The sequence below is a fragment of the Vollenhovia emeryi genome, unplaced genomic scaffold (genome assembly GCF_000949405.1).
Source record: "Vollenhovia emeryi isolate VEMERY1.0 unplaced genomic scaffold, V.emery_V1.0 DF939220.1, whole genome shotgun sequence".
Taxonomy (NCBI): Eukaryota; Metazoa; Arthropoda; class Insecta; order Hymenoptera; family Formicidae; genus Vollenhovia; species Vollenhovia emeryi.
In genome coordinates this window covers 334,320-350,994 of record NW_011967146.1, presented here as the reverse complement: position 1 = coordinate 350,994, position 16,675 = coordinate 334,320, and the positions used below count along the sequence as shown (strand labels likewise).

General features: G+C 37.5%; 1 protein-coding gene across 1 annotated transcript in view; it reads right to left on the bottom strand.

Moving 5' to 3' along the window:
- Positions 1–16,675, bottom strand: part of LOC105560841 (UPF0489 protein C5orf22 homolog) — a 310,466-nt gene that overhangs the window by 120,908 nt on the left and 172,883 nt on the right. Inside the window, exon 4 of the mRNA XM_012010305.1 lies at positions 9,957–10,072. Coding sequence (XP_011865695.1) covers positions 9,957–10,072 — 116 coding nt within the window. The remainder of the gene's footprint in view (positions 1–9,956; positions 10,073–16,675) is intronic.

The window sequence follows — 16,675 nt, the reverse complement described above, 5'->3', positions numbered from 1 at the left end:
CATCGGCGGCCGACTATATGAAGGCCTACAGAGGATTTCCTTCGGGGACCAAAGGAAAGTCAGGAATGGCCGAGTGTAGGAACGGTGGATAACGCGACGCGTATGGAGCGAGCGCGCTCCTGCGGCGAGCGGCGATAGTAGTAGTAGTAGTAGAGAGACGGGCGACAGATACAGCACGTCTCTCCCAGTCCTTTTGTCATATCCGATATTTTAATAAACTTAATAGAGGACTAACACAATCTCGCAGTTCTGGCCTTCTCGCTCCCAGATCCCTACATATATAGTAAACATATTTTTAAGATAACTTACCTAATACGTAATAGATAAATAATTTTGTAAAAGTGGTCACACACGGAGAGAATTTTCTCTTAAAATTTATCCTGAAAATCATGTAATCGTGGGACAACATGGCATTTCAAAGAAGTTTATGAGAGTTTTTTTTAAAATTTTGTCATATATTCTACTAGTAATTATACGTAGTATACATTTTACTAGTGAAATGTATGGTAAAATTTGAGAAAACTCTCACCCACAATTACATGATTTTCAGGATAAATTTTAAAAGAAAATTCTCTCCGCGTGTAATAAAAAAATTATATAGAGAAAATGGCATTGAAAATTTTGTTATGCATGAAATTTAATTAATACACAATTCAATATAACGATAAAAAAATTAACTCACAAATTTTAACTAGAAGGCAAATATGAGCCCTCGTGCGTTTGTACTAATTTATAAAAATTTCCATGACGTTCATAAATACGTATTATGAGATATCGAATGACATTCGGTATCTCTTTTTATATACGAAAAGAGAGATAAAAAATATTTCTTCTGTTACATCGCGGTCATGGCCAATCATCCAGAGTGACTTTGCATGGTACTGATACTGATCCTATCGTGGATCAATTATTATGCTAACATCGGTATGCGCCCGGGCGATCCTACGGGAAGACAAACACGCCTTGGATCGCTCATGCATTCGAAATCCATTCGTTCCTACTGCACATCTGCCGATCGGCCCGAGTAATGTTTTCGTGTAATTTTAATCGAATGATCGTACAGGACGCGCGGCTGGCGGATAAAGGGCCGGCGATTATAATCGAATGAAATTGCGCTACGTTTCGATTCCGAGTGTGCAGCCTGTACTTACGCCATTTTCGTATATTAGCGGTAATCGAATCGTTATTTTGTGATGTGATGCAGATGCCGCGATACTCGCGGCTCGTAAGTACAGAATGCAGGGTGTGTATGCACATTCTTCGCATTTTATGGCTATCGTACGAGTCTTGCGTTATCATATTCATTTATTCAAATGCCAATTCGCAGGATAAACGCATACCAGATGAAAATGTATTGGCCTACTATAAGACACAATAATCGATGACGATTTTGATGGCAATGACGTAGTAAAATTGCGAGTATATTAATAGTTAATATATTCATAATATGTATACTCTAAATATATTTTCTTAACGTGTAAGTATGCAATGTGCAAATTTGTTTTATTAAATATATGCGAAATCATGGATTCTTTAAAATCTCATCATTGGTGACATATACAAGCGTACACTCAATCAGTGAATGGAAAACGAATCTTCGAATCGGATTCGATTCGTATTCGACATCATAATATTATTTTAAAAGATTTATATCTAAGTAAAATAAACTATTAAGACATGCTTAATAGTACGTAAATAATGCAAAATATTAATATTTCTAAGTATATAAAAATCAAAATATTGAAGTAAAAAGATACATTATCCGATATAATCATTGTAAAAAGACGTAATGGGATTTAAAGTTCATGTAATAAATCAGTAAACGAAAAGAACAGATGACAAACTATAATTAATCATTAATAATTAATCAATATGCTGATTACGGACATAATAATACAACAGATAATTTAAGGTTTTTTATTTATCGTTACGAAGTACATAAACTTACAACCGGTATAGCTAAGTTACGAGCAACAAAAGTTAATTGTTTAAATTAAAAGCTATGCAGAATAAGGCTGAAAATAAATTAAAAAGTATTATTAAATTAACTGCTGCCACGTACTGACATGAAGCTAATTAATACGACCAAAGCTGACTACATTACGACCGTTACAATCGATAACAACTTTTCTCGAATTTTTCGTCATTCGCGAACCACGTGTGTTCTTGCTGGTGTTAAAAAATTTAAGGAACTAATTATACATAAACTGGTTATATTAATATTTTTTAATATAATAAAGGTTTCAATTTCTAATTAAAAAAAATTTAAGATTAAAAATTTTTTAAATGTATACAAAATTACACTACATAGATACTGTTGTAAACTTTTCAATGAAAGTATATTTTTACTTATGTGTTCTTTATATATCGACTGGTCTCTTTCGCAAGGTCGTATCTCGATTTTACGCAATTCTCGGTTTTTCTGCTTAAACACTCATTTAGGACCAGAATGAGCGTTTAAACGGAAAAACCGGAAATTGTGTAAAATCGAGATACGACCTTGCGAAAGAGATCAGTCGATATGTGTATATGGGGAACGATTTTACCTCATAACTAGAATTAACTCGCAGTTTTCTCAAAGTACTATAAATATCTCACGGAGTTTATTTGGTTATTTACTGACCGCGATGATGTGAACAATTTTGTAATTTCATCGATGACAAATTGTCGAAACCATTTGCTTGCAAGATATATGTTCTTAACGGAATCCTCGGAAGTTGGAAGGCACTCTTCGAGACACGTTCTCCATCTGTCGAAGAGGTAGAAATAATTTGGTGCCTCATCCTGATACACGTGCAACGCATAGGGGACATAACGTATCGTTCACGCCGTTGCCCCGCATGCTAATGCAATCCTTTCTCATTAGAAACTCATAAAATCCAGAATCCGCGGAGACGTTTCTCTCGTGGCGAGGAAGGAGAAAGGTCCGAGGTAGGATCTAGGGAGGAGAAGGGGCGAAGGTAGAAACCAGTTCCCTGGGCGTTACTCCGAGCGAAGAGGAGAGTTCTTTCCCACATGAAAACCATGCCATGGACAGATGGATACTCCTGCGACTTGCGAGCCTTTCGTACAGTGCACAGTCGCAAATGAAAATGCGCCAGCACGTGCACGGTTTCCTATTTCGCGGGTATTTTTGTGATAAATCATAAAGTTGTTTACTACCTGCGGGCTGTTCAGAAAGATTTAACGCCACGTCTTGGCGAACGCATATTACGCGCTGATCACATTTGTCTCGTGCACGATGAATCAATAGATCAGAGAGCATCAAACCAATTTTCACGTATCCCGAAATACTGTCTGAAGGAAAAATCAATATTCAATTTAATTTTTATGCTTATTTATAGAAAATGGCACACGACTTACAATAGTTAGCAAAATTTTAATTCTTTTATAACGAAAGCCAACACCGAAAAAGTATTTGTGAAATAATAAAATTATCTATAAAATGTTAAATTACTGTTTAATATATTTCTCTTAATTAACGAAAGTTTTAGAATGCGATAAAATAAATTATGTCTTGTAATTCGCTATTGTTCAATTTTAATGTGCGAAAATATCGAATTGCTAATAAAACTCAGCGATACATTTATTTTCATGATACATAAATACATGATCAAATATGACTTTTGACACGAAGCTTGTAAGCAGCGGACAGTTATGCGCACGAAATGCAGATTTATTGGAAGCCGTTGAAAGCCATCGATCTCTCATTCGGCCGCGCATTACGCCACAAGAAGATAAACCGAGGTATAATGAGACTTGAAGAGGAGAAGGTCAGTTCCTCAAGCGGTGTTTACCAGCCGCTACTACCTGCATGTAGTTCTGACGGCAATTTGATGTCCTTGCCTCTCCTCTTCGATGTTCTGCATCGTAAAAGAAATGAGATAGAACCGAGGGGACGTAGGTGGGCGGCAGGTTCGTTAACCTGTCGTATAGACATCGTTGCAGAAATGCAATTCGCCAGCTGACGATACGCTTAACTGCAACGAACTAACCGTGATGCAGGATATACCGGACATGAGGACGAAGGAGGACCCTCTAATGCGGGAGGGTGGTGCATTAGGGGGAGATAGCTAATGCGATGGGGGAAGCGCAGACACCGCGACGCTTTTTAATTTCTAATTATTGCGTAATGACCCTGCACTCCGACCCCCGACACTGCGTGCAGACCTTATGTCTCGATAGAGCGCACGACTAAGACCTTTAGTTATGGGTTGCGATAATTGCCAATTTCCATAGGCTCTCGTTCGACGTTCTGATAGAGCTCACATGTGTCGGCCGATTCTAATTGCAGGCTACGTTCACAATGGACGCATTCAAAAGACGCAACAATACCTTTTGTTTTTTTTTTTTTAGTAAAAGAATACAGTTCCGTCATACGATGCATGGTGCGCTTTTCAGGAAATGCGAGCGATTAATTTTAGTAAGGTAGAGACCACATCTTTTGGTTTGAGAATACAGAATTGGCCGAATCTATGTGAAAGATGAGGAAAGCAGCTTGCAAAAAGCTTCAACACCTGCGCGCATTTCTGCGAGAGCTCCATTTAAAAAGCGTCGCGTTCGCGGCCAGTTGTGGAGGCACCTTTAAGCCTGGTTCATCCGCGCTATGGCACAGATCATAGAGAATGCAACTCGTGCAGCCAATATCCACTTTGTAATCTGTGCACAGGCGCTTCCTACACGGATGCACGCGGGGAATCGCAGGTAGGCAGGCCAGGTACGCGGAGAGGATAGGTAGATTCCTAGGTGTGCGCATCTGGCCGCGTTGCACATGCGAGCGGCGGTATCTGATTCCCCGACGGAAGTCCCGTTCTTGCTCAATAACGCAGACGATCTGCCGGGAATAATGATTGTTTCACAGGCAACGGATTTGTACGTATAGCCGAGCTGGGGACCGCCGAGCGCGGTCTTACAAAGCATCCCCGTCTTACGTACTGGCCGTGGCGTTCATTAAAATTAATCTCCCCCCCCCCCCCCCATAAAGAACTGTAGCGCTCACTCATTTTCTCTGCATGATGAAAATCGTTTCCATTTAAAGGACTTCGACGCGGGAAAATGAAGCTGATCCTTATCGCGCCGGTAACTACGTGCAACCGCATCGTATCTAATGCTAAACCTGAGCCGACGAGTGTGTGAATAAATTCTGCGGAGTACGCGTCCGGCGGATCGCTACGGAACGATCGACGATAAAGAGCGATACTCTTAATTAGGAGTTAACTGCTGGCCGTATTGCAGGTGGAATCCGTTACGTAGGTACATGTCTTACACCTGCATAGTTGGATATTTCCAATGAAACGGGAGTAAAAGAGGATTATATATGTAATCACACTCCGTGTGTGTGTGTGTGTGCGCGCGTGTGTTTGTGTGTGTGTATGCTAGAATTGAGAGACAGAGAAAGAGAGAAAGAGAGAGCGAGAGGGTGGGGGGGGGGGGAGAGAGAAGAATATGAATGAAACTTAAATAACAGATGAGGAACGAAAAAACATGCGTATGCATAATTTCGATTACAAGACGATATTTAAAATTATGCGTATGCGTGTCTCCTCATATATTTCCAGCGTATTTCACATTCAGATATTCATATAACAACCAATAATGTACGTCATTAATATGAATGTACCTCGAGCAATGGATACATTAATTACACTTTTTTTTCTCTATAATCGCCTTTTACACGTGAATCAGCATTTTCCGTCGCTGATAAAACAATCGCTCCTACCGTCCTTCTACCGCCATTTATCGAGATTATGGATGTTGGCAATTAAAGTACGTGTCGACATAACGCGTGTAGCGTTCGCGCCACGTCGGCGCTAGGAATAAATTTCAGATAACAACGATGGTATCTGGGACACATTAGAAGGAATATCAAAATTTGGCGCCTATGTATTACAAGGTCGGCTCATCAAGATCAATTCCAGATCACAAAGGAATGATCCTGTCGGCAATCACCTGCCCCATGTGCGCGGTCATACCTGGCGACAGGTATTGCACCTGTAATACACCTGCATCCGATCGCCCGATTTGGAAGAAATTTATTGCTCCGCCCCGATTATCGGAAATTTATCTATATTATCCGGAATTGCAATGCGAGATTTATTATCAAATATAAATTGGTACGTTAGAACGATCCATCACCTATTTAATTAGATTCGTGATATCGTTATATTGCATTCGCGATATCGTTGCACCATTGTTCACCGACGCCGGCGACTAATCTTTACATTAATTCGATCATCATTGGATTATAATACGAAATCGGCTATTCTAATGGTATCATTTAAAAAAGCAGCCAAAGATATTGTACAAGAGACATAGAAATGTAGTGCTCCGAAAGAAACGGAAACGAGGAAAGTGGCAAGATGAGATCAGACAAAATTCTCGCGAATCGATGGTTCATCTAATTATCAGTCATTATGCGTATCACGGGTAAGTGGGATTTATGATGACAACGGTATAATTCACCGGTGGCTAAAGATAGAAAAAGTAGACAGGAAATGAGGGCGAGTTCGTACCTCGAGTTTTATTTAATTGTTATTTACGCCAAACGATCACGCGATCGAGGGAAAGGAAAGAGCCGCCCTTTAACGGCGATAAGTACGAGTGGGGGGGGGGGAGGGGGCCGTGGCAGAGAATGCAAGGGTGTACGACTGATTTAGAGAACTAATTCGCGACAATTATCACCGCGTTGAGTTATAGCTTCGAGACACGCGGGCTCCTACGTCCATCGTCGCGTCTGATATCGATATGCACGTACCAGACAGAAAAATTGCACATCTCTCGCAATATAATGTCACGAAAGTAGATAATATTAACTGATTAACTTGCGCTTTATATAGTCGCGATATATGAAACTGCTCTGCGTTCTGACGGCGAGAAAACTAAATCTTAAACAGGAGTTTATAATAAAATATTATTTTTTCTAATATCTCGATTTAACGATACTATAATGTATCTTCAATAAATCTTTTCTTCATTTGCCGTGGACACGTTTTTGAATTTTATTTTAGTTATCCGCCAAGAGGAATCTTGGACGACATATGAGAAAGCTTATGTAAAAGGGACCGAGACGTTTATAAAGTCGCGCGCGTAAGCATTCTATCAGTACGGAAATATCGACTTTATAACATATAGCCACTCAACCCGTTAAAAGAACATCGTCACGCGCTTCGACAGGCTAAATTCGAGACGGTCCGTACATTACGGGAGATATGCATTTATACCGCATCTATGCGTCTGGCGCACACGCCGCACGTTCGACACGCCATGCGTATGCACCTTGCGTTCGAAGCCTCTCTCCTGCGTATCGTCAGACGGAATGCCGGAAGTTTCGATACTTCTATCCAGCGGCGTAAAAGCCGCGACTACGCCGAGCAATCTGCCATGCAATAAAATCGGCGACAAGCCGTGAATTCGTGACACGACGCTCATAAAGGGATTTATGCGCACGTTCGAGAGAAACGAGTTGACGTGGCTGACGTCGAAAACGTTATCGACGGTGAGGGCATACATATACACGTATGCGTTTAAATTGCACGACCCTGTAAATGATTTTTGCTGCGTATCTATGTCGCAAGAATCCACGCGATTAAAATTACCAGCTCAAGATTATTTTTATTTATAAATAACTGTAAGTTAGCACTCTGTACGGTACATTTGTATATAAGAATTGAATATTGTTGATATGTGCGAGCGTAAGGCCAGTATAAATATTGTTATTGCGGTGTTTGATTAGAAATTTTTCTGGAATTTTATTATACACGGACTGGATTTTGGGACTTTAGATACTTATATTTAAGATTTGTTTGTAAATTTTCAAATAGTATTGTATGTGTGTGTGTAGAAATTTCCAAATTTCTCTATTGGCAGTAAAAAATTAATGGAATTGTTATGCGTACGATAAAGTAAACGCTAAATAATGAATTATAAACTCTTTGCATAAAATGCGTTACATCTCGATGTAAATTCCAGCTTGACGACTTTAAAACTCTATTGTTCTTGTCGCAAAATCTTACGGATCATAATAAGCGCTACGTCAGTAAAGACATTTCAGGTAATGTATAGTTGCAAATGTATTCATAGTTACAAGTTTCGCATGACAGAAATATAATGAAGTCAGATCAAGCCGATACGTACATATGTTTAAGCAAGATTTGCACTATTTCAAAGACATACATCAAGAGAATGTAAATGATCTTACAATTATTTTAGAATATATTTTATTTAAAGCGATCGAAAAATCTTCATAATTAAAAGAACCTTATTCCAAATATTCTTAATTTTTCATATTTATTATATTTTTATCTAATATCTTTATTCTTCAAACTGCTTTAAATTTTAAAGGCGTCGTTTTCTAACTACAATTTTTATGTAATTTTAAATTGCTTTCTTCTACAATTTGTTACATAAAAATATTACATTGACATTTTAAGATATTAACGAAATCATTGTTATATTCTTAGCTGAATATATGCTAAAATTCATTGTACACTTGTCAGTATACATTTTAGCAATTTTTTCATTCGAATCATTTTACTAATTGTACAATATTACACAGTTTAGATCTTATGCAGATTATCAGAATTTCCATTTAGTAGAATTGGATGAGAATTCTTAAAATTTTTGTATAGCTATATCATAAAAAACGAGACAGCGAAATTAGGCTTAAACAAGACTCAGATAATTTCGATTTTTTACTATTAAAAAGTTATTTGTCGTCAATAACATAGTTAACAATGATTTATATTTAATGTATGTAAATGTCAGACACACTTAAATATACTCTTTCAATCCCCAGATAATCAATCGCACTTCGCGCATAATATTATTACACCGTTGCCGGAAATAGGTTTACGATATCTTCCCCAAGAGACGGGTCTGACTAATCGCGACACACGAACGAAATTAACTGATAATAATTGAAAGTAACAGGTGGTAATATTAGGAATCTCTTGGATTTAACTTGCTCCTTGTATAAACTCCAAATATCGTCATAGTTGTAAGCTGTAGTAGCTGTATTTTTTCAAGCAGTGATAATTATGGCTCGATTGTGAACTTACAATATAAGGTTGCACTCATTTTATGATTTCATAATTTAACTTTTTACAGACCGTTTATCTCCAATATTGATATTCATAGATACGTTTCTATCCGCATCGTGAGAATAATCATTGCAATTATGGCAAGTTGTTTCTAAGATATTCAAATAGATGCAGCATTAAGTGATATAAATTTGAGGTATTAGAGGATTATGGAAAAGAAGTAAAACGTATAGAAAAGACTGATGCGGCAAAAAAAGGTATGAGATCAATCTTGCAGCAAACCGTTCAAACGCTTGGGTCGTTTTGTCGCGAAACCCACAGTAGATCCGGTATCGAAGGAGAAAGGATTGATCCAGGATGCGTTGAAGATGGGGAGGCGCAAAGGTCCTGGTACAAAGTAAAGACGACAAAGAAATTGCATTGCCGCGCTAAATCTCGGTCGTCGATACACCGACGTAATCAATCTTCAATTGGTACAATTGACTCTTTCCTTTCTGTGCCGTTGATGTCTTGATCCCGGATAACCGCGTCGGTTTTTTACGAAATTACACACACACACATATATATGTATCTTGGTGATAAAAAATATAATATAAATGAATATAAGTTTTATTAAAATGCGTTATAAATTTCTTTAAATTTTTTAATATGCCACGAAACAAATTATTTTCACTGAAGAATTAACTTTTATAATCAGTAATAAATCATAAATAGTTTATCGTGCAAGATGTATCAATCTAGTTAAATTAAATTTTACTCATACGGAGAAACAGGTTGTTTTATCGCGTTTCTTTTCATTATATGCTTCAGTAAATTTTTCTTGTATTATTATCCGGGTCTGCGATAGTGTTTATTTATAAATATTTATGGTCGGTAATATTTTTCATACATTCATGCCAAAATATCATGCAAACTCACCGTGATGTCTTCGAGCCGTCGTAGCCTTTTAAAGAACGATGTTCTTCTAAATAGCCGAAAAGATTCTTCAACTCGGACAGCTGTTGGTTCCTTTCTATCATCGATTCCTTTAAAACCTAAAACACACAGTCAAGGTATATTTATGAAAAGAAAAGTTAAATAAATATGGTATCCAGATTTTAATTAATTTATTAATTTCTAGACAACTTTGAAGATTGATTTAAATTTCTCGTGCCTTTTCTCTGATAATTAGCTCGTAATGTGCGCCTCTATGAAAATATTTCACATTCCAATAAAAGTAACAGACGATAAAGTTCAAAGTCCTTTTGCGCTAGAGAAATATAAAGTCGCTTCGTCTGAATTTTCGTAAAGCACGCACAACGTGTTTAATATATGTAGAGAAAAGTCCTCTATTACGAGATAGGATTCTAATACGAGATAGCAGGTTTTCAACGTCCAAATTCAATCACAAATCTGTTTTCGCAACGTTTACACGATCTGACAATCAATTTTCCACTAAACAGATTTCACTCCAAGGGCAATAAATTCACGGTGGAACCAACAGAAGACGCCTATTAATTTAGCAGAAACTTTGCTATCTCACATTAGGGGACATATCTCATAATAGGGGACTTTCCTCTATGTATATTATATATAGTAGAAACGTATTTTTTAAATAGAAATTGATAAAAGGTACAAGCTGCACCACAATACTGACTACAGTCGAGAAAATTTAAATAATTTATATTTCACAATTTGGAATCAAAGGATTGACAAAAGAGGCACTGTACAATTCCGCGTTCAGAAAAAGAATTGCGTCGTTCAACCTTAATCACGCCAATCTTTGTCGCCTACTGTACACGGTATAGAGCAAACCTGAAAGAAAAAATAAAGAAGGAAAGACCAGAGAGCGAGAGATCGAACGAGGAGAAGGATCGAGTAGCACGGGATAAGCGAAAAAAAAATCGGGACCACCGCTCCTCCTCGAAAATAAAATCGGTTTTCCGATAACTGGTTATTTGCTCGCACAAGTGGCTCGCTGACTGGGCGAGCACGTCGGAAGCGGTTTTCGCGTGTAATATTATCGAGTTATCGGTAGGATAGGAGAGCATTGATCGCCGAGGATAGAGGCCGGGGGAAATGGACGAACGCGAAGAAAGAGACCAAAAGAGGATGCCTGGGGGTGGGTTGGTGGTGGATAGTGTAGCACGAGGAGAGAGACGCTGGGAGACGAAAGTGCATTGCACGAGCACAATATATCCGCGTGATTACAATATGTCGGGGCTCGAGAGACCAATATCAACCTGAAGTCGGATCAGCCAATGCTGATAATCCCTATTGTTGATGCCCCCACTTGTCTGCCTCTCGCGAGCGAATACATCTTGTTTCAAAATTTCGAGTGGCTCCGACGTATAACGAATACACACCGATGAGAGATGTGTTCGTGCGGTAGGAAATTCCTTCTAGAATATCTCCGCTGTTTCGACATGAACGTTGCAGAAATAGGATGAAAAGTTTTCTTCGGTTTTGGACACTCAAGAAGAGAACGCGGGGAAATTTTAATGAGAAAAATCTTTTTCGTTTTTAATCACAGAGGATTTCGTGAAACTCTCTAGAATTTCGAGTAAAATTTACGCTGGAATGATAAACTCAGCGTGGAGACTCTTCAATTCAATCTCTAAAAGTCAATCAGTGCATTATAATTGTGAGTCAGTGAATATTTGCTGTTTTCAATGATAATCCACTGAATAGCTTTTAAAGAGTAGCGTATTATTAGCTGCGAATTAATTCGAATTTTGAAAGTTTGCATCCTTTTGCAACATCAAATACAAGCTTTTATAGAAGTTAACTTTTAAAAAATCCATTTTATTGTGCATTCATAATATCAAGAAATCCAATTCGAGTTACTTTATTCTTATAGAAGATGAAATAGTTATATCGCATATTTCTATAAATTTTCGTTTAAATTTTTAGTTTTTCTATCAATTAATATACCTATTGTTTTCAACAAGTATTCGCCGATTAAGGTAGTCGTTTCGCGACAGTAATGCTCAAAAGTTTCTTCCAGACAGGAACCAGCACTCAATTATTACAATGATACATCTTGATGCAATATTATGCTAATACCCTTACAATTATTACATAATATAAAATAGATTCGAAAGATTATAGTTCGAGGCTCTGTTTCCATCTCTTACACTATACTCATGTCTAGTACATAATTCTTCCCATTTTTCAGTTTTAACTGTTTATATTGTTGAAACGGAACGGTCAATAATTTTGATTTTTTTTCCAGTTATTCGTTCTATTTTACTTTATAACATATTTGTTTCTCATACGAATCTCATTCACAGTTAAGCTTTAAAAAAATAAAATTATGCCATCATTTCCGTTTACAAACGCAAATATTAATATTTTAACGCAATAATATGTGTAAATAATATTTCACGTGTAATAATATTACAACGAATTATATTGTTACGCGTAATAATATTTTTAACGTGTCTTACACGTAATATTTCGTGTAACATAGCAAACTTTAACATTTTTTTTTTAGAACTTTGAGACGGTCAATTTTAATTTAATTGGTCTTATTTTGCGTATTAATGTAAAGAATAAACTGTAAAAATTTGAAACAATTCTCACATAAATGATTTTACGAAATAACTTAATCGTCGCAGCGTCGGTTAAGCCACGAGATAAATCGAAAATTACGCGTATTGCACGTTCATATATCCATTATGGACCGGCGATTTCTGCTCTCGTGCATGCGCCAGGATCGCGTTAAAAGAGAGGTCGGAATGGCGGATATGTGGACAGCGAAAGAAACGAAACCTGTCCTCGTCGTTTATACTCGGCGTCGGCAGGCTAGGCCGCCTTTCACACATCCCACACGAAAGACGACGGCGGCGGCGGCGGCGGCGGTGGCGGCGACGAAGCTCGGTCTCTTTCAAAACAATTACGCATTCTTCTATGCCCGTTCTCCCACGTCACCTCCTATCGTCTTGTCGCAATATTGCCGCACAGTACGCTTTGCCTACGACCGCTTTCTGTCGGTGAAGAACGGCGGATCACAGCGAGTGCGCGATTTACTTGGAGAATTAACATAAAGAAAGTGTCGCCATAAGTATGTTCCCATTTGTCGCGGACTGATTTATCGCCCTCGGTACGACGATTACCATATTTGTAAGACTCATTGAGGGTACCGGCACACACACACACACGGCAGTTTCTGTACAGAGGAACCGTTCGCTTATTTCGAGACTGTCGTGTGTACCTACAATATGTCGAATTTTTTATAAATATGTTATATTGCAGTTCACATGTAAGTTGTTAATTGTTCCTTTATAATTTCAGATACCAGGGAGAGAATCCATCTTTGGCGAATTGTAAGTTTCAATGCATGCTCTTGCAAAATTGCGATTAATTAGACAAGATTATAATTATGTAATAACTGTGTGTGTCCGCTAATGCTGTGTATATACAGAGGAAAGTCCCCTATTATGGGACAGGCTCCTAATAAGAGATAGTGGGGTTTCTACTGCATTAAGAGGCCTCATCTGTTGGCTCCACCGTGAATTTATTGCTCCTGGAGTAAAATCTGTTTTAAAAAAATTCATTGTTAGAGTGTGTAACAGTTGCGAAAAGAGATTTGTGACTGAATTTGGATGTTGCAAGCCTGCTGTCTCAGATTAGAAGTCTATCTCATAATCGAAGACTTTATTATTATAATAAGAGCAACTATTTCTGTCCACATGTTGCGTTACGATCTTATAAAAAGATTATTAGAGTAACCGCTGATATTGCGCTTCGGCAAACTGGTCAATCTGTGAATTATCAATGCTCTCATACGGATGCGATCTTCCGTAAGAAAATTATTTTATTTGAAAACGCCAAGTCCGTGGACTCGCGGAAGACTGAAGGCAAGTGGCTTATGCCATCAAGATTGTTTTCTGTCATGACTTTCCCTCGCGCCATTCTCCTACCAATGCTGTTATATACCCCATTCACCTAGAAGCAGCCATCGCGATTTACGATCCCTCCGCTCTCATCTTCGTGCACAGAAAAGCGCACGACAGGTTTCCCATCTCGGGCTTCTACGGAAAATATTCCACATTCCGATAAAAGTGATGGACGATGTAGTTCAAATACCTCTAACATTTTTCTCGCGCTAGAAAAATTAAAAAGGTTTCGGCATAATTTGCGACGTGTTCGATACGACGACGCGAAGCAGACGACGGGGAATGATTCGAGCCGGCATTAACAACGGTAGTGAGATTTAATTAACGTTAATAAGCTCAGAAAGACATTTACGGAGCAAGTTTTTAAATTATTCAAAAAGCTTCTTGCACACGTGTATCCGAGTGAAAAAAATATTCTGTGTGCAAGGAAGAACTGTAAACCCATAATTTCACGGATTTCAATAATTACATTAATCAGTACGAGTCGTAGGAGTTACATGACTTAATTAAAACTTAGGTAAATTGAATTCGTGCAAGGATATTTTATTTGTGCTGCTTAATCCAAAAATATCTAACGCGAATTGTAAATAAGATACGTGTATTTACATGATAATTATGTAAATGCAATATAAGAAATAATTTCATATCCGGCCGGTTTGTATCATAGTACCGAGTGGTGCCGGAGGTAAGATTGGACGCAATTAACACCGATACTTAATTCTGAGACTTGTCGAACGTTACAATCTCCAGCCTTCGGTTTCTTTTAATCCAAACGCGCGGTACGTTGGTCCCGCGGTCGCGCAGGATACTTATCAGCGAATATGCAGCCTGATAAGGAGATACATCGTGTGTATAATTATCCATCGAGAGAGATTGTTTATTCCAAAAGGCGTGTTTAATTAGCCGGCAGGTAGCAGCTGGTATTAATGAACAGTATTAATGGAAATAGTCGCGATAGTCGCACGTGCGTAGTCGGACTGCAGCTTTAATCCTTACTACTTATATTACGGCTGTAAAAAGCTGCCTCGCGCAGGTTTCGCGATATCACTCGGTAAATCGTGCACTTTACGCTTCCCTTTCCGTGGCAGGATCGCCGGAGAAACTTCGCCGATAGGCGTAAAAAGGATTATGTCCGCGGACAGAGGACTCTTGGGCTTTCGACGGAATTGTCTTCGTGCTCATTTTATCCTGAGTATTATTCGCATCATAGCGAGGTTTATCTTACCTTAAAACGCGCTTGCCATTCCGTCGGAAAATATCGGCAGAGTTTATTGAAACTTGCGTGTTATCACGTTCATTCTCGAAATTCGACATACGGAGATATACGTGTAACAATTTCATTTTATCGAAGAGAGGCGTAAGGGTGATTTTTAAATATTTTACCGTGCGTTTGGCTCTACTTTCATATTACTCTCTAAAAGTCAATCAGTGGATTATCATTGAAAGCAGTGAATAGTTACTGATTTGCAGTTATACGTATACTACTGAAAATCGTAGACTATTCACTGTTTCCAATGAAAATCCACTGATTGACTTTAAGAGAGCATTGTTATAAAATAAATTATTGTCCGCTCTCTTAAAAGTAAATAAAAGCAAACAGAAGTACGAGTAAAATATACGACGCTTTCTAAAAAATAAAAATCGCAGAACAATTCTTATTTCTGATTAAAATACAAATCTTTCAAATGTTAACAGTTAATTTTTATCGAAATGGGAAAAAGGTTAACAATTTATTTTTACTTCTAGATGTAAATCATCTATGATTTTTAAAAATATTAATAAAACATAACTCTTGTTTGTTGACCCGGACAAATAAAGATTTTTCGCGAAATTAAACTTCAAATTGGTCAGTTGGTACAGTAAGGCTTGATAACTCGAATGAACTTTTTGTTTTAAAAATAACTCTTATATTCAATCCCTGGTTGAGACCTCTTTTCCGCGATGCCGATTGATTTTCTCGAAGTGCGATATGCTTCACTTCTCTGTTAGATTCGTGTCATACTTCAGCACGCATGTGAATTTTGACAGTTGCACAAAAATATACTTAAAGAAAGTTAGGAACTAAGAGAAAAGTTAAAAAAAAGAAGTTAAAGTTAAATATCTAATTGAGTGAAGGAGGATGAAAGAAATTCTTATTCTTCTAATGAGATACAATAACTAATGAGATACGATATATGTATAAGAGATTCAATTATTGACGCTGTTTCGCAATGCTGATTTTCTTGCTTGGCTTTCTACTACGAGTAGCTGTCAGTACGGAGATCATGTAATATGTATTTTGACAGAGTGTCAACGTCAGATTACGTCTTCTTCACATAAAAAAAATCTTAATGTGTGAAGAAGATGAATAAATATAAATTAAAACCAAATAGCGCGCGCATTTCCAGTAAAGTATTTAATATCAATTTAAATTATTATTAAAGTAAATACATCGATAATTTTTGCTCATAATAAATAAAGATTTGTAATTTAGTAATATACATTTGTATGCTTCAATTATTGAGATAAAATCTCTAATCTTAATAATTAGAATTTAAGTAACAACGATTTTTGTTTCGAAACATTTTCTCGATTGAACAGAATTAATCGTTAATTTAATCAATACCAATAAGTCCGCAGAATGATACGCAAAACGTTGTAACAGCCGCGGAACAAAGTAATTTAAAATATTAAGTACGGAATTTTCCATTACGTAGGCGAGACAACGAATTCTCAACGTTTTTTTGTTGTTTTTCACTCGGCGCGGTATCGTACGGT